General features: G+C 52.5%; 1 protein-coding gene across 1 annotated transcript in view; it reads left to right on the top strand.

The window, feature by feature from the left end:
• The first annotated feature begins 11420 nt into the window (after positions 1-11420).
• LOC140387006 (tRNA uridine(34) hydroxylase-like) overlaps positions 11421-19052 on the top strand; it is a 38996-nt gene continuing 31364 nt past the window's right edge. Inside the window, exons 1-2 of the mRNA XM_072469981.1 lie at positions 11421-11542; positions 17586-17718. Coding sequence (XP_072326082.1) covers positions 17608-17718 — 111 coding nt within the window. The 5' untranslated portion in view covers positions 11421-11542; positions 17586-17607. The remainder of the gene's footprint in view (positions 11543-17585; positions 17719-19052) is intronic.

Genomic DNA, 19052 nt, shown 5'->3' with positions numbered 1-19052 from the left:
GAGACAGAGGGCAGCAGAGAGGTGTTCTGGGGTGGATCAGGGCAACGCGGGCAGAGACAGAGGACGGGGGGGGTACTTGTGAGTGTTTGGGTAAACTAGCAGGACAGTGCGAGATGCACACACAGCTTCTGAAAGTATTAGGAACACCGATTAACAGGGAGAGCAAGAAAGGGAGGGGCGAGAGCAGAGCAGCATCAAGATATGGCAGCAAATCTTGTTGGTGAAAAGGAATTTTACTCTAACCCCGTGCTGTACCTGTCCTGGGAGTGTTTGATGGGGACAGTGTAGAGGGAGCTTACTCTGTATCTCACCCCGTGCTGTACCTGTCCTGGGAGTGTTTGATGGGGACAGTGTAGAGGGAGCTTTACTCTGTATCTCACCCCGTGCTGTACCTGTCCTGGGAGTGTTTGATGGGGACAGTGTAGAGGGAGCTTTACTCTGTATCTAACCCCGTGCTGTACCTGTCCTGGAGTGTTTGATGGGGACAGTGTAGAGTGAGCTTTACTCTGTATCTAACCCCGTGCTGTACCTGTCCTGGGAGTGTTTGATGGGGACAGTGTAGAGTGAGCTTTACTCTGTATCTAACCCCGTGCTGTACCTGTCCTGGGAGTGTTTGATGGGGACAGTGTAGAGTGAGCTTTACTCTGTATCTATCCCCGTGCTGTACCTGTCCTGGGAGTGTTTGATGAAAACAGTGTAGAGGGAGCTTTACTCTGTATCTAACCCCGTGCTGTACCTGTCCTGGGAGTGTTTGATGAAAACAGTGTAGAGTGAGCTTTACTCTGTATCTAACCCCGTGCTGTACCTGTCCTGGGAGTGTTTGATGGGGACAGTGTAGAGGGAGCTTTACTCTGTATCTAACCCCGTGCTGTACCTGTCCTGGGAGTGTTTGATGGGGACAGTGTAGAGGAGCTTTACTCTGTATCTAACCCGTGCTGTACCTGTCCTGGGAGTGTTTGATGGGGACAGTGTAGAGTGAGCTTTACTCTGTATCTAACCCCGTGCTGTACCTGTCCTGGGAGTGTTTGATGAAAACAGTGTAGAGGGAGCTTTACTCTGTATCTAACCCCGTGCTGTACCTGTCCTGGGAGTGTTTGATGAAAACAGTGTAGAGTGAGCTTTACTCTGTATCTAACCCCGTGCTGTACCTGTCCTGGGAGTGTTTGATGAAAACAGTGTAGAGGGAGCTTTACTCTGTATCTAACCCGTGCTGTACCTGTCCTGGAGTGTTTGATGGGGACAGTGTAGAGTGAGCTTTACTCTGTATCTAACCCGTGCTGTACCTGTCCTGGGAGTGTTTGATGGGGATGGTGTTGAGGGAGCTTTACTCTGTATCTAACCCCGTGCTGTACCTGTCCTGGGAGTGTTTGATGGGGATAGTTTAGGGGGAGCTTTACTCTGTATCTAACCCGTGCTGTACCTGTCCTGGAGTGTTTGATGGGGACAGTGTAGAGGGAGCTTTACTCTGTATCTAACCCCTTGCTGTACCTGTCCTGGGAGTGTTTGATGGGGATGGTGTTGAGGAGCTTCACTCTGTACCTCGCTCTGCTGAAGGGCAGCCCTGATTTAAGTGAACAGTGAGAATTGCTCTTCTTGCTCCTCTCCTGCTCACACTCACTGTGACTTGTGGAGATGAATTACTGAGCAAGGCACTAAATGCTTTTTCCTTCAAAGGACAAATGCCTTTCGGAGGATTGCAGAATATTGATTTTGGGCAGTGGTGGGATATCCTGAACAGTGATCCTGTGGCAGCTGAAACCTCAGCGACCCTCCCACCCGGATGAGTAATCTCTGCTCGGGTACAGGCACTTACTTCAGGTACTTGGCATATTCTGGCTCCTTCCAGTACAGCAGATACTTGAAGTAATTGACAAATGTTCGCTCTCTGAAGTACCCGCGTTGTGCCAGGACTGCCACATTGAAAAAAACAGAAGAAAGAGTTGGATTATCCCCACTGCCCGGGTATCTCAGAATGGCACAGTGCCCAAGAGGCCCTTCAGCCCATCCAGTCTGCACTGACACATGAAAAACACCTGACCGACCAAACCCCATTTGCCAGCATTTGGCCCATAGCCTTGAACGTTGCAACGTGCCAAGTGCAATCAATGTGGTGAAGACTCTGAAACGGAGAGTACCACCCCGGGACAGGGGCTCTCACTCTCCCTGATGACACTCGACCCGAGGGAGTTGAGAATGCTCTATCCTCACGTGGGTCTGCGAGTATAGCAGGGCTCAGACTTGGAACCGGCGCTGCGAGCGTGCAGTCAGTAACACTGCCGAACGGGCGTGCGAAATCGCAGCACAAGTTGGCCAATCAGCCGCTGAAACCTTCCCCCACCGTTTAATAATATCATGGCCGATCTATTTATGTTGAGTTCCGTTTTCCCCATTTACACCCGATAGTCTGTGACTCCCTTGCCTATCAATAATCAATCTACCTCCGCCTCAGAAACATTCAGAACCCTGCCTCCGCCGCCTTCAGAGGCTGGGACTCGCACAGCCCGCTGAGAAAACATTTCTCCTCATCTCGGTCCTAAAAGGGGTTCTCCTAATTTTAAAACAGTTCTGGACACTCCCACAAGAGGAAACATCCTTTCCACGTCCTCTGTCAAGACCATTCAGGACCTTATAAACTTCAGTCAAATCACCCCCTCACTCTTCTAAACTCCAGCGAAACAAGCTCAGTCTGGCCATATGACAACCCGCTCATTCGGGTAACAATCCAGTAAACCTCCTCGAACACATTTACACCCGTCCTGAAATAAGGAGACCAAAACTTCACAAAGTATTTGAGATGTAATCTTACCGATGCTCTGTGTAACTGAAGCATTACATCCTTACTTTGATGTTCAATTCCTCTCGTAATACGGGATAACATTGCAATAGCTGCCTCAATTACTTACTGTACCTGTTCACAAGCTTTTTGTGACTCATGCGCTAGAACACCCAGATCCCTCTGCATCACAGAATTATGCAGTTATTTCCATTTGAGTAAAGCTCTGCTTTTTTATTCTTCCTGCCAAAGTGAACAACTTCACATTTACCCACATTGTACTCCACCTGCCAGATTTTTACCCACTCACTCAGCCTCTCTATATCCATCCGCAAACACATTTGTGTCACCTGCAAACTTAGTCCCCCGTACCTTCACTTCATTCATCTAACTCACTGATTCAAATTGCAAAATGTTTAGCCCCCAACTCAGACCATTACAGGACTCCACTTTATCACATCCTGCCAATCAGACAAAAACATTTTGCATACTGTTTTTTACAAGCTGGCCAGTCTTCTATCCATGCTAATATGTTACCCCTACACCATGAGCTATCATTTTTGCAATAATCTTTGATGCGGCACCTTAGCAAATGATTTCTGGAAATCAAAGTACAGCAAGTCCACAGGCTCCCCTCTCTCTAGAGGTCACGTTACTCCTTCAAAGAACTCTAGTGAACTGGGTAAACAATTCCCTTTCACAAAACCATGCTGACTCGTCCCTATTACTGTGAGCCTGTCTAAGAGACCAATCAAACCTTATTTAATTATCAAATCTAATACCTTCCCCACAGCAGACATCAGGCTAACTGGCCTATATTTCCTGTTTTCTGCCTCCCTGTCTTCTTGAATAACGAGGTTATATTTGCTACTTTCCAGTCGGAACACATTAAAAAAAAAATTTAGAGTACCCAATTCTTTTTCCCCCCAATTAAGGGGCAATTTAGCGTGGCCAATCCACCTACCCTGTACATCTTTGGGCCGTGGGGGTGAGATCCAGGCAGACACGGGGAGAATGTGCAAACTCCACACGGACAGTGACCGGGGCCGGGATCAAACCCGGGTCCTCAGCGCCACGAGGCAGCAGTGTTAACCACTGGGCCACCCCTACCAGATAATTTATTGAGCTCAAATTCCATCACCTGCCATAGTGGGATTCGAACCCAGGTCCCCAGATCACTACCCTGGGTCTCGGTATTACTAGCCCAGCGACAATATCGCTAAGCCACCACCTCCCCATAACGCCGTCCCTTTATCACAGGCACCCAATATTTCTTCTTGAATATTGTGTGTCAAACTGCAGCGTGACAATTTCCCAGGATGCTCGCAGTGTCACTTACAGTTCAGGTAGTTTGGGTTCGCCAGACACTGAACAAACTCCAGCTCCATCTGAAATCGCAACTTTGACTGTTCCTCTGAATCCAGAGAGAGGGAGAAAAGAAAAGGTGAAGTTTATTCTCTCATTATTGAAACAGGAACGCAGAGTGATACTTGTTAGCGGAAGCATAATTCCGACTGCCTGCGGAAGGAAGAAATCCCAACAGTCAAAACCGTCCGGTTGCAATTGCTTGCCCGCAGGCTGGTATGAAGTACTGTAGCCGCTGGGGTAGAAGGCATGGCAGGCAGTTCACACACAGCCAGCTCAGCAGGGCAATGTACCACGGGTAAGCAATTTAATTGTGGCATGACACTTTAAAACAAGTATCGACAATAAAAAGCTGATCATGTCTCCTCCACTAATGCATCTGGAAAGTTCCTGTTAGTTGTCTTGTTTAGCAGAGGCTAGATTCACAGTATAAAAGTGATCCCCTATAGTGCAGACTTTGTTTGCACTGAGTGCTGAATTTGGTGCATTTGAGTGCTATAGTAAGAGTTTGGTGACCGAGGGAGTGCTGAATTTGGTGCTTTTTGAGTGCTATAGTAAGACTTTGGTGACCGAGGGAGTGCTGAATTTGGTGCTTTTTGAGTGCTATAGTAAGAGTTTGGTGACCGAGGGAGTGCTGAATTTGGTGCATTTGAGTGCTATAGTAAGAGTTTAGTGACCGAGGGAGTGCTGAATTTGGTGCTTTTTGAGTGCGATAGTAAGAGTTTGGTGACCGAGGGAGTGCTGAATTTGGTGCATTTTGAGTGCTATAGTAAGAGTTTGGTGACCGAGGGAGTGCTGAATTTGGTGCTTTTTGAGTGCGATAGTAAGAGTTTGGTGACCGAGGGAGTGCTGAATTTGGTGCATTTTGAGTGCTATAGTAAGAGTTTAGTGACCGAGGGAGTTAGGTGAGGAGGGAGTAAGGTGCTCCTTTCATTTTGTTTCCGACATTTCCGCAAAGAGTGAGAAGAGAGCCAGGAGTTTACAGAAAGTGTAGCTGACTGGGAGCAGAGTCGGAGGGCGGAGATCTAGTTAGTCCACAGGGCAGCTATATTCTGTCAGGTAAGAGGGGATGGAGGCTAGGCCAGTTGCATGCTCCTCCTGTAGGATGTGGGTGGTGAGGGATACCACCAGTGTCCCCGCTGACTATACCTGTGGGAAGTGCACCCAACTTCAGCTCCTCAAAGACCGTGTTAGGGAACTGGAGCTGAAGATGGATGAACTTCGGATCATCCGGGAGGCAGAGGGGGTGATTGAGAAGAGTTACAGGGAGGTAACCACACCCAAGGTACAGGACAAGAATAGCTGGGTTACCGTCAGGGGGAAAAAAACAAACAGGCAGACAGTGCAGGGATCCCTCGTGGCCGTTCTCCTTCAAAATAAGTAAGCCGTTTTGGATGCTGTTGGGGGGGGGGGGATAACCTACCGGGGGAAGGCCCTAGCGGCCTGGTCTCTGGCACGGAGTCTGGCTCTGGGGCTCAGAAGGGAAGGGGGGGAGAATAGAAAAGCAATAGTTGTAGGAGATTCAATGGTTAGGGGAATAGATAGGAGATTCTGTGGTCGCGAGCGAGACTCCCGGAAGGTATGTTGCCTCCCGGGTGCCAGGGTCAGGGATGTCTCGGATCGTGTCTTCAGGATCCTTAAGGGGGAGGGCGAGCAGCCAGAAGTCGTGGTGCACATTGGTACCAACGACATAGGTAGGAAAAGGGGTGTGGAGGTAATAAACAAGTTTAGGGAGTTAGGCTGGAAGTTAAAAGCCAGGACAGATAGAGTTGTCATCTCTGGTTTGTTGCCGGTGCCACATGATAGCGAGGCTAGGAATAGGGAGAGAGTGCAGTTGAACACGTGGCTGCAGGAATGGTGTAGGAGGGAGGGCTTCAGGTATTTGGATAATTGGAGCGCATTCTGGGGGAGGTGGGACCTGTACAAGCAGGACGGATTGCATCTGAACCAGAGGGGCACCAATATCCTGGGAGGGAGGTTTTCTAGTACTCTTCGGGAGGGTTTAAACTAATTTGGCAGGGGAATGGGAACCGGATTTGTAGTCCAGCAACTAAGGTAGCCGATATTCAGGACGCCAAAGCGTGTAATGAGGCAGTGGGGAAGGGAACACTGACAAAGGAGAGTACTTGCAGGCACGGAGATGGGTTGAAGTGTGTATACTTCAACGCAAGAAGCATCAGGAATAAGGTAGGTGAACTTAAGGCATGGATCGGTACTTGGGACTACGATGTGGTGGCCATCACGGAAACTTGGATAGAAGAGGGGCAGAAATGGTTGTTGGAGGTCCCTGGTTATAGATGTTTCAATAAGATTAGGGAGGGCGGTAAAAGAGGTGGGGGAGTGGCATTGTTAATTAGAGATAGTATAACAGCTGCAGAAAGGCAGTTCGAGGAGTATCACCCTACTGAGGTAGTATGGGTTGAAGTCAGAAATAGGAAAGGAGCAGTCACCTTGTTAGGAGTTTTCTATAGGCCCCCCAATAGTAGCAGAGATGTGGAGGAACAGATTGGGAAACAGATTTTGGAAAGGTGCAGAAGTCACAGGGTAGTAGTCATGGGTGACTTTAACTTCCCAAATATTGAGTGGAAACTCTTTAGATCAAATAGTTTGGATGGGATGGTGTTTGTGCAGTGTGTCCAGGAAGCTTTTCTAACACAGTATGTAGATTGTCCGACCAGAGGAGGGGCAATATTGGATTTAGTACTTGGTAATGAACCAGGGCAAGTGATAGATTTGTTAGTGGGGGAGCATTTTGGAGATAGTGACCACAATTCTGTGACTTTCACTTTAGTAATGGAGAGGGATAGGTGCGTGCAACCGGGCAAGGTTTACAATTGGGGGAAGGGTAAATACGATGTTGTCAGACAAGAATTGAAGTGCATAAGTTGGGAACATAGGCTGTCAGGGAAGGACACAAGTGAAATGTGGAACTTGTTCAAGGAACAGGTACTACATGTCCTTGATATGTATGTCCCTGTCAGGCAGGGAAGAGATGGTCGCGTGAGGGAACCATGGTTGACAAGAGAGGTTGAATGTCTTGTTAAGAGGAAAAAGGAGACTTATGTAAGGCTGAGGAAACAAGGTTCAGACAGGGCATTGGAGGGATACAAGATAGCCAGGAGGGAACTGAAGAAAGGGATTAGGAGAGCTAAGAGAGGGCATGAACAATCTTTGGCGGGTAGGATCAAGGAAAACCCCAAGGCCTTTTACACATATGTGAGAAATATGAGAATGACTAGAGCGAGGGTAGGTCCGATCAAGGACAGTAGCGGGAGATTGTGTATTGAGTCTGAAGAGATAGGAGAGGTCTTGAACGAGTACTTTTCTTCTGTATTTACAAATGAGAGGGGCGATATTGTTGGAGAGGACAGTGTGAAACAGACTGGTAAGCTCGAGGAAATACTTGTTAGGAAGAAAGATGTGTTGGGCATTTTGAAAAACTTGAGGATAGACAAGTCCCCCGGGCCTGACGGGATATATCCAAGGATTCTATGGGAAGCAAGAGATGAAATTGCAGAGCCGTTGGCAATGATCTTTTCGTCCTCACTGTCAACAGGGGTGGTACCAGGGGATTGGAGAGTGGCGAATGTCGTGCCCCTGTTCAAAAAAGGGACTAGGGATAACCCTGGGAATTACAGGCCAGTTAGTCTTACTTCGGTGGTAGGCAAAGTAATGGAAAGGGTACTGAAGGATAGGATTTCTGAGCATCTGGAAAGACACTGCTTGATTAGGGATAGTCAGCACGGATTTGTGAGGGGTAGGTCTTGCCTTACAAATCTTATTGAATTCTTTGAGGAGGTGACCAAGCATGTGGATGAAGGTAAAGCAGTGCATGTAGTGTACATGGATTTTAGTAAGGCATTTGATAAGGTTCCCCATGGTAGGCTTCTGCAGAAAGTAAGGAGGCATGGGATAGTGGGAAATTTGGCCAGTTGGATAACGAACTGGCTAACCGATAGAAGTCAGAGAGTGGTGGTGGATGGCAAATATTCAGCCTGGATCCCAGTTACCAGTGGCGTACCGCAGGGATCAGTTCTGGGTCCTCTGCTGTTTGTGATTTTCATTAATGACTTGGATGAGGGAGTTGAAGGGTGGGTCAGTAAATTTGCAGATGATACGAAGATTGGTGGAGTTGTGGATAGTAAGGAGGGCTGTTGTCGGCTGCAAAGAGACATAGATAGGATGCAGAGCTGGGCTGAGAAGTGGCAGATGGAGTTTAACCCTGAAAAGTGTGAGGTTGTCCATTTTGGAAGGACAAATATGAATGCGGAATACAGCGTTAACGGTAGAGTTCTTGGCAATGTGGAGGAGCAGAGCGATCTTGGGGTCTATGTTCATACATCTTTGAAAGTTGCCACTCAAGTGGATAGAGCTGTGAAGAAGGCCTATGGTGTGCTAGCGTTCATTAACAGAGGGATTGAATTTAAGAGTCGTGAGGTGATGATGCAGCTGTACAAAATTTTGGTAAGGCCACATTTGGATACTGTGCACAGTTCTGGTCACCTCATTTTAGGAAGGATGTGGAAGCTTTGGAAAAGGTGCAAAGAAGATTTACCAGGATGTTACCTGGAATGGAGAGTAGGTCTTACGAGGAAAGGTTGAGGGTGCTAGGCCTTTTCTCATTAGAACGGAGAAGGACGAGGGGCGACGTGATAGAGGTTTATAACATGATCAGGGGATTAGATAGAGTAGACAGTCAGAGACTTTTTCCCCGGGTGGAACAAACCATTACAAGGGGACATAAATGTAAGGTGAAAGGTGGAAGATATAGGAGGGATATCAGAGGTAGGTTCTTTACCCAGATAGTGGGGGCATGGAATGCACTGCCTGTGGAAGTAGTTGAATCGGAAACATTAGGGACCTTCAAGCAGCTATTAGATAGGTACATGGATTACGGTAAAATGAGATAGTGTAGATTTATTTGTTCTTCAGGGCAGCACGGTAGCATTGTGGATAGCACAATTGCTTCACAGCTCCAGGGTCCCAGGTTCCATTCCGGCTTGGGTCACTGTCTGTGCGGAGTCTGCACGTCCTCCCCGTGTGTGTGGGGGTTTCCTCCGGGTGCTCCGGTTTCCTCCCACAATCCAAAGATGTGCAGGGTAGGTGGATTGGCCATGATAAATTGCCCTTAGTGTCCAAAATTGCCCTTGGTGTTGGGTGGAGGTGTTGAGTTTGGGTAGGGTGCTCTTTCCAAGAGCCGGTGCAGACTCAGGGGGCCGAATGGCCTCCTTCTGCACTGTAAATTCAATGATAATCTATGATTAATCTAGGACAAAGGTTCGGCACAACACCGTGGGCCGAAGGGCCTGTTCTGTGCTGTATTTTCTACGTTCTATGTTTTAGGGACTAGTTTAACCCACGGTGGGGTTCAATCAGATGAAGAATGATAATTCCTACCCTTGACCAGGAAACGCAGCTCAAACTCAGATGAGCTAACCAGGGTCGTTGAAGCTCATTTGAGGTTCTGAGCTCAAACTAGGGCTGGGTGTTCCTGCTCTGCTGATTGGTTTGAGCTGCGTCTCCCTGGTCAATGGTAAGAATGTCAAGATATGTTTTTACATCAATGATTTCATGGTCATCGACGGCACGGTAGCACGGTAGTTCGCACTGTTGCTTCACAGCATCAGGGTCCCAGGTTCGATTCCCGGCTTGGGTCACTGTCTGTGCGGAGTCTGCACGTTCTCCCCGTGTCTGCGTGGGTTTCCTCCCACAAGTCCCGAAAGACGTGCTGTTAGGTGAATTGGACATTCTGAATTCTCCCCGTGTATCTGAACAGGTGCCGGAATGTGGCGACTAGGGGTTTTTCACAGTAACTTCATTGCAGTGTTAATGTAAGCCCACTTGTGACAATAAAAATTATCTTTTGACATTTTATTCCAGATTTTGTATTGAAATCAAATTTCACCATCTGCCCAGAAATAGGAGTAGGCCATTCAGCCCCTCAAGCCTGGGAGGTATACCAGCATTCACTGCCACCATCACAACCCCTTATCCCCTACACCCACCCCCACCTCCCCAGTTTTGCCAGCAACCTCCACTAACTCATGAATAGAATTCCTCAGAACAGAAGGAGGCCATTTGGCCCATCAAATCTACCGACCTTCTGAAAGCGCATCCTTCCGAGGTCTGCTCCCCTACCCTATCCCCGTAAACCCACCTAACTGTTTTGTTATACTCCTGACGTAGCATAAGCTGCTTCCTTGATGTGCACTCTGACAAAGGAATTGCTCTTAGTGTTGGGTGGGGTTACTGGGTTATGGGGATAGGGGGGAGGTGTTGACCTTGGGTAGGGTGCTCTTTCCAAGAGCTGGTGCACTCGATGGGCCGAATGGCCTCCTTCTGCACTGTAGATTCTATGATAATCTATGAAAGGAAGGTTCAGACTTGGAGATAGCTTTAACACGTTTATTAAACTGTTAACAATTCTCCTACTTGGATTCAACACTACTGTTAATCCTGCTATAGCTACTCAGACTGACGAACCAGTCTGCTACAATCCACGTGGTGGGAGTGATGTTCAATCAACCCGGTGTCTGTACTCAGAGTGTCTCCACTGGAAAGAGACTGAGCATGTGTGATGTGTCCTTATATATGGGTTGGTGTAATGCCCTCCTGTGGTAGTGTCACCTGTGTGTGTGGCTTGAATGCCCATTGGTCGTGTCCTATCTTACTGACCTATTGGTTGACTGTCTGTGTGTCATGTCTCTGGTGCTCCCTCTAGTGTCTAGCTAGGTGTAGTGTATGTGCATTAACCCTTTGTGTACTTAGTGATGTATATCACCACACTAACCTTTGGACACTAAGGGGAAATTTATCATGGCCAATCCACCGGCACATCTTTTGTGGGTGGAAACCGGAGCACCCGAAGGAAACCCACGCAGACGCAGGGAGAACGTGCAGACTCCGCAGTTACCCGAGGCCAGAATTGAACCTGGGACCTGGAGCTGTGTTAACCACTGTGCCAGCGTGAGGCAGCAGAGCTAACCACTGTGCAGGTGTGAGGCAACATGGCACCCCCCATGCTAAAGTGTTCCTTAAATGTCCCCCCCCCGAGTTAGTCATGCTGGGATATTGAGCCAAGACGTGGAGATGGGGTATTGGTGCAGACCACCCATGGTCTCACTGAATGGCCTCCTCCTGTTCCTCGTCACTCCAGCTGAAGTCAGCACATTCAGTGATGCCCTTCTACACCCTAGGACCACGCCTGAAGGTTTGAACCCCGCACTTCCGCCCCTGTTGCCCCCTTGACCTCAGCTTCCGCCCCGCAGTTGATCACGTGGACATTCACTTCCGTCGCCCTCACCTGTCTCCATGGCGGCTGGAGCTGCGGCCATTGTTGTTTCTCTCCCTTCCTCTCAGCCGAATAGGGTGGAAGCAGCAGCTGCGATTAGTCACTGCTGATCGGTACGCGCCACAGCGCCTTATAACCAGTACAACTAACCAAACTGACGGAACTAACCGGCCTCCCGCATCCGCAGCGTCTCCACCGGACGGCAGCAGCCGAAACAACTATTCTCAGAGCGACAGTGAGCCGGTGCTGCCCCCTGGTCTGGAGGAGCGGGAGTGCGAGGTAGTGCTGCCCCCTGGCCTGGAGGAGCGAGAGTGCGAGGCGGTGCTGCCCCCTGGCCTGGAGGAGCGGGAGCGCGAGGCTGTCCGGCTCCCTGGCCTGGAGAAGCGAGAGTGCGAGGTGGTGCTGCCCCCTGGCCTGGAGGAGCGGGAGCGCGAGGCGGTGCTGCCCCCTGGCCTGGAGGAGCGAGAGCGCGAGGCTGACCGGCTCCCTGGCCTGGAGAAGCGGGAGTGTGAGGTGGTGCTGCCCTCTGGCCTGGAGGAGCGGGAGCGCGAGGCTGTCCGGCTCCCTGGCCTGGAGAAGCGGGAGTGCGAGGTGGTGCTGCCCCCTGGCCTGGAGGAGCGCGAGGCGGTGATGCCCCCTGGCCTGGAGGAGCGGGAGCGCGAGGCGGTGCTGCCCCCTGGCCTGGAGGAGCGGGAGCGCGAGGCTGTCCGGCACCCTGGCCTGAAGCGGGAATGCGAGGTGGTGCTGCCCCCTGGCCTGGAGGAGTGTGAGGCGGTGCTGCCCCCTGGCCTGGACGAGTGGGAGTGCGAGGCGGTACTGCCCCCTGGCCTGGAAGGCGCGGGAGTGCAAGGCGGTGCTGCCCCCTGGCCTGGAGGAGTGGGAGTGCAAGGCGGTACTGCCCCCTGGCCTGGAGGAGTGCGAGGCGGTGCTGCCCCCTGGCCTGGAGGAGTGGGAGTGTGAGGCGGTACTGCCCCCTGGCCTGGAGGAGTGCGAGGCGGTGCTGCCCCCTGGCCTGGAGGAGTGGGAGTGTGAGGCGGTACTGCCCCCTGGCCTGGAGGAGTGGGAGGTGGTGCTGCCCCCTGGCCTGGAGGAGCGGGAGTGCGAGGCGGTACTGCCCCCTGGCCTGGAGGAGCGGGAGGTGGTGCTGCCTCCTGGCCTGGAGGAGCGGGAGTGCGAGGCGGTACTACCCCCTGGCCTGGAGGAGCAGGAGGTGGTGCTGCCCCCTGGCCTGGAGGAGCGGGAGTGCGAGGCGGTGCTGCCCCCTGGCCTGGAGGAGCGCGAGGCGGTGCTGCCCCTTGGCCTGGAGGAGCGGGAGTGCGAGGCGGTGCTGCCCCCTGGCCTGGAGGAGCGGGGGTGCGAGGCGGTGCTGCCCCTTGGCCTGGAGGAGCGGGAGTGCGAGGCGGTGCTGCCCCCTGGCCTGGAGGAGTGGGAGTGCAAGGCGGTACTGCCCCCTGGCCTGGAGGAGTGCGAGGCGGTGCTGCCCCCTGGCCTGGAGGAGTGGGAGTGTGAGGCGGTACTGCCCCCTGGCCTGGAGGAGTGGGAGGTGGTGCTGCCCCCTGGCCTGGAGGAGCGGGAGTGCGAGGCGGTACTGCCCCCTGGCCTGGAGGAGCGGGAGGTGGTGCTGCCTCCTGGCCTGGAGGAGCGGGAGTGCGAGGCGGTACTACCCCCTGGCCTGGAGGAGCAGGAGGTGGTGCTGCCCCCTGGCCTGGAGGAGCGGGAGTGCGAGGCGGTGCTGCCCCCTGGCCTGGAGGAGCGCGAGGCGGTGCTGCCCCTTGGCCTGGAGGAGCGGGAGTGCGAGGCGGTGCTGCCCCCTGGCCTGGAGGAGCGGGGGTGCGAGGCGGTGCTGCCCCTTGGCCTGGAGGAGCGGGAGTGCGAGGCGGTGCTGCCCCCTGGCCTGGAGGAGCCAGAAATATGGTAACAGGAGGATGCCATTGCGTGTCCTTGTAGCTCTTTGTTAGAGCGAGCCCCACCCCACTGTCATTTTCTGGTTTGGAGACTGATAATGTGACACCGCTATTCAGGAAAGAAGGGAGACAGATAGTTGGATTCTTAACCAACATCACTAAAACATATTAACTCTTCATTAGCACATTGCGATCTTGCTTGTGTGCAAGTTGGCTGCGGTTATAGTAGGGAGTATACTTCCAAATAATTGTCTGATTACTTTGGGACATTGTTGGTGGTCACGTCTTTCTCACTGTAGCCAAACAGGTGCCGGAATGTGGCGACTAGGGGCTTTTCACAGTAACTTCATTTGAAGCCTACTTGTGACAATAAGCCATTTTCATTTTCATTTCAGAATGAATCGCTTCTTCAAAAGAAGCAGTCCGTGTGGGAGCAGCGTCTATTTGTACACTGCCCGGTGCACTGAACTGAGCTCAAGGTTCACTCTTTCAGAGGAGACACTGACCTGACAACGGACAGATTGAGGGGGCAGGGGGGCAATTTTCAGCCCACGATTGGCATCCGATAGAACGGAGGTGCGGGCGGGAAATCCGGCGAGAATCCGGAAACGTGATTATCTCCAGCGGAAAGGAGGAAGCCTTACCTCCCTCAGATACATTAACGTCTTCAAAAGACATCTTGACAAACACATGGATAGGACGGGTATAGAGGGACACGGTACGAGGAAATGCTGAGGGTTTTGGCCAAGGTTGGTATCATTACCAGTACAGGCTTGGAGGGCCGAAGGGCCTGTTCCTGTGTGTTCCGATTTTCCCCGTCCCTCGCTGCAACATCATGAAGTTCACTTCTACAAGGGGTGGGGACCTAATTGAAATGGATTATATCATGCCCCCCCCCACTCCCAGCACATGATTCCCCCCCGCCCCCGTCACTAAATATCCATACCTTGCCGATGTCATGTCAGCGAGGTTTAAAACAGCTTTTTCAAAATGAGAGACGTCTGGGGGGGAGATTCTTCCGGGGGCACAAAGGTAACATAGCCCCCAGGGTAGAGGAGCTCCCGTGATTGTCTGGGGCTGAGGAGGTGATGGTGGGTGGGGAGTATGGAGCCCCCAGTGGTTGTCGGGGGGGGGTGGAGCCCCCAGTGGTTGTCGGGGGGGGGGGGGGGGGAGTGTGGAGCCCACAGTGGTTGTCGGGGGGGGGGGTGGAGCCCCCAGTGGTTGTCGGGGGAGTGTGGAGCCCGCAGTGGTTGTCGGGGGGGGGGGTGGAGCCACCAGTGGTTGTCGGGGGGGGGGTGGAGCCCCCAGTGGTTGTCGGGGGAGTGTGGAGCCCCCAGTGGTTGTCGGGGGGGGGGTGGAGCCCCCAGTGGTTGTCGGGGGGGGGGGGTGGAGCCCCCAGTGGTTGTCGGGGGGGGGTGGAGCCCCCAGTGGTTGTCGGGGGGGGTGGAGCCCCCAGTGGTTGTCGGCGGAGGGGGGTGGAGCCCCAAGTGGTTGTCGGGGGGGGGGGGGTGGAGCCCCCAGTGGTTGTCGAGGGAGTGTGGAGCCCCCAGTGGTTGTCGGGGGGGGGGTGGAGCCCCCAGTGGTTGTCGGGGGGGGGGGTGGAGCCCCCAGTGGTTGTCGGGGGGGGGGTGGAGCCCCCAGTGGTTGTCGGGGGAGTGTGGAGCCCCCAGTGGTTGTCGGGGGGGGGGGTGGAGCCCCCAGTGGTTGTCGGGGGGGGTGGAGCCCCCAGTGGTTGTCGGGGGGGGTGGAGCCCCCAGTGGTTGTCGGCGGAGGGGGGTGGAGCCCCCAGTGGTTGTCGGGGGGGGGGGGGGTGGAGCCCCCAGTGGTTGTCGAGGGAGTGTGGAGCCCCCAGTGGTTGTCGGGGGGGGGGGGTGGAGCCCCCAGTGGTTGTCGGGGGGGGGGGTGGAGCCCCCAGTGGTTGTCGGCGGAGGGGGGTGGAGCCCCCAGTGGTTGTCGGGAGGGGGTGTAGATGATGATTGGATCAGGGAGCTCTTTAAAGATGGCGGCCCAATCTCTGGAGCCCCGACTCGCCAGAATGGCAGTGAAAACCCCACCCGCTCGTTTCTTTTCTTTCAAGGTGCCCACGTTCTGGAGTCAAAACGGTGGTGAGCAGCTGGAGAGCTGGACACCGGTTCCAGGCTCAGCCTGACACTGAAATAATCGGGTCAGGCTCCACCCCGAGTGTTTGAGCTGGGTTCCCACCGCAGGCTGCTTTCACCCTGGTTCCACCGTCCGCACGGTTCCCCCTTGGCAGCACCATCGTGTCTGAGTTACACTTTGCCCAGATTAACTTGTCACCGCTCTGTCACCTACACCTTTCCCTGTGAGGATATTCAGAATCCGGCTGTTTCTCGAACTCGGCTGCACCTACTCACTGTCTGGTATTTAATGGATATTTAATCTAGATTAAATGTATATTTATGCTTTCTGCAGCAATTTGAATAGACAACACCCTGTGTTTTAATTTAATGTGCAGTGCACACATACCTTGCCGCCCTATTTGACTGGGACTTGAACTCCCCCTCCACCCTAAAGTCTATTTCCACCTCGGCAATGTTATTTTCAAATCTGTTCATGGGATGTGGGCCTCGCTGGTCAGGCCAGCATTCATTGTCCATCCCTAATTGCCCTGCAGAAGGTGGGGGTGAGCTGCCTTCTTGAACCGCTGCAGGTCCCGAGGTGTAGGTACACCCACTGTACTGTTAGGGAGGGAGTTCCAGGATTTTGACCCAGCGACAGCGAAGGAACGGCGAGATATTTGCAAGCCAGGATAGTGTGTGACTTGGAGGGGAACCTCCAGGTGGAGGACAGGCACCTGCTGCCCTTGGCTTCCTATCGGTCCGCCCCATCGTTCCGTCTCTGCTCCCGTCGTTCCGTCTCCGCTCCCGTCGTTCCGTCTCCGCTCCCGTCGTTCCGTCTCCGCTCCCGTCGTTCCGTCTCCGCTCCCCTCGTTCCGTCTCCGCTCCCGTCGTTCCGTCTCCGCTCCCGTCGTTCCGTCTCCGCTCCCGTCGTTCCGTCTCCGCTCCCCTCGTTCCGTCTCCGCTCCCGTCGTTCTGTCTCCGCTCCCGTCGTTCTGTCTCCGCTCCCGTCGTTCTGTCTCCGCTCCCGTCGTTCCGTCTCCGTTGCTGCTCAAACCATCGGCAGTGCCTTCCTTGCCTTTTGAGTTGACTGTCCCCGTGTTCTCTGGTCAGCCTCTCGCCTTCTACCCTCCAAATCTGCAGCTGATCGAAAACCTCGCTCCCAGTGTCCTGACTCTGTCTACCTCCGGTTCCTCGGTCACCCCGGTGCTTCCTGACCTACATCGCCTCCCAGTTAAGCAACGTCTTCACTTTAAAATGTGGATCATTGTTTTCAAACCCCTCCCAAGCCTCACCCCCTCCGTCTCTGTAACCTCTTGCCTTGAGGACTCTGCATTGCTCCAGGCCTGGCCTTTGAGGGTCGCCTGATTTAACCAGGCCATTAGTGGCAGCCATGTCCATCAGACATAGGAGCAGAATTAGGCCACTCGGCCCATCGAGTCTGCTCCGCCATTCAATCATGGCTGATATTTTCTCATCCCCATTCTCCTGCCTTCTCCCCATAACCCCTGATCCCCTTATTGATCAAAAACCTATCGATCTCTGTCTTAAAGACACTCAGTGATTTGGCCTCCACAGCCTTCTGCGGCAAAGAGTTCCACAGATTCACCACCCTCTGGCTGAAGAAATTCCTTCTCATCTCTGTTTTAAAGGATCGTCCCTTTAGTCTGAGCTGGTGTCCTCTGCTTCTAGTTTTTCCTACAAGTGGAAACATCCTCTCCACGTCCACTCTATCCAGCAGTATCCTGTCAGTTTCTCTGAGCCCTGGAATTCCCTCAAACCTCTTCACCTCTCCTCCTTTAAGACACTCCTTAATACCAACCTCTTTGATTGAGGTTTTAGTTAGTTGACTCGAATACCTCATTCTGTGGCTCATGGTTAATGACACTCCTGTGAGGTGCCTGCAGATGTTTTTGTCTGTTGAAGAGCTGTTTAAATATTGTTTTGCTCACTGTGAGGCTGACGTTGCCCTGTGTCTCTCTCTCCCTGCCCCCTCTGCTGTGTCAGTCTGTCTGCCTCCCGGTGCTGAATTGCAAACCAACATTTCTGACGTGCCTTTCTGCACTGTTGCGTTTTCTTGCCCGTTTCTCTATCGCGCGTTATCACATTTATCCTCACCGACCCCCTTCAACACATCTTTTAAAAACCCTCCCCCTCCCTGCATCACTTTACAGGTGGGAGCTGTCCACGGGGAGGATGGAGCCGGTGATCTGGTGGATTCGCAAGAGTTTCAGTTCGGTTCAAGACCTGAGTTCAGATGCCACTGAACAGCTGATAGTGACGAATCAGAATCGGATCTTGTTGCTGGTAATGACTGTGCGACTATTCCATATAATGTGTGTATATATAATATACATATATGTAGCATAGAGAATATACATAAAATCTCACATTTGATAGAATATCTTTGTATGTATGTGTTTGTGTACAAATGGAGAGAGGTTGAGACTGTTGCGCTCACTATCAGAAGGAGTGACACAGGTGGCACAGTAGCTAGCACTGCTGCCTCACAGCTCCAGGGTCCCAGGTTCGATTCCCGGCTTGGGTCACTGTCTGTGCGGAGTCTGCACATCCACCCCGTGTGTGCGTGGGTTTCCTCCGGGTGCTCCGGTTTCCTCCCACAGTCCAAAGATGTGCAGTTTAGGTGGATTGGCCATGATAAATTGCCCCTTAGTGTCCAAAAAGGTTAGGTGGGGTTAAGGGACTAGGGTGGAGGTGTGGGCTTAAGTTGGGTGCCGAATGGCCTCCTTCTGCACTGTAAATTCTGTAAGTGGTTGAGGTGAATAGTATGGATACATCGAGGGGGAAGCTGGATCAACAGACGAGGGTGAGGAATAGAAGGATATGGGGATAGGGGAGATGACGAAAAGGTAGGAAGAGGCTTGTGTGAAGCATGAACATAGCAGATGGGCTGAATTGTCTGTTTTGGTGCTGTAAATACATTGTTTGTATATATAAAACATATATAGTGTATACATATATGTTGCGAATATAGAAAATCCTACATGGTGTTGCCTCTGTATGTTGCAATTCACCACAGGTACGACATGCAGCGACCCGATCTGCACCATAATTAGGGTAAGGAGGCAGGTTCCAAATGTACCCCAGCTGGAGAGGGGGGGAAAGGGGTTGCTACCAGTCCGATCCACACCCGCCAACTGAGCCAAGTAATCCGGGTTGCTATGGCAACATTCACTTTTTACCATGCAAGTCCCGAGCTGTTGGTAGTGATGGTGGAGGCTCCAACTTTCTTTCCATTTCATGGCTGCCCAGGAATCTTTCCCGCTCTTACCGCCTGCTGCTGGAAGGATTTGCAGGGTGGTACTCAACCCTGTTATAATGTTTGGCCACATTATAGACATATCTCCCGTGGCCATCAAGCCCTGGGGTGGGACTTGAATCCAGGGCCAGGGACACGACCCACTGCAGGACAAGAGGTACTGGAACTTCCCGTAGCCCGGCGGAATTTTACACGTCCTTCCTCCCATGAGCTTGTCCTTCCCTCCAGTCCCTCTCCATAACTGTGACATATGAACGAGGATAGTAGTAGGTTACTTAGCCCCTCGAGCCTGCTCCATCATTCAGGATCTTGCATGGTTCAATCAAGCCACCTCTCACTCTTCTGAACTGTAGCGGATACA

The sequence above is a fragment of the Scyliorhinus torazame genome, chromosome 12 (genome assembly GCF_047496885.1).
Source record: "Scyliorhinus torazame isolate Kashiwa2021f chromosome 12, sScyTor2.1, whole genome shotgun sequence".
NCBI classification, from domain to species: Eukaryota; Metazoa; Chordata; class Chondrichthyes; order Carcharhiniformes; family Scyliorhinidae; genus Scyliorhinus; species Scyliorhinus torazame.
The sequence above is the reverse complement of the archived record's forward strand: the minus strand, read 5'-3'. Positions and strand labels throughout refer to the sequence as shown.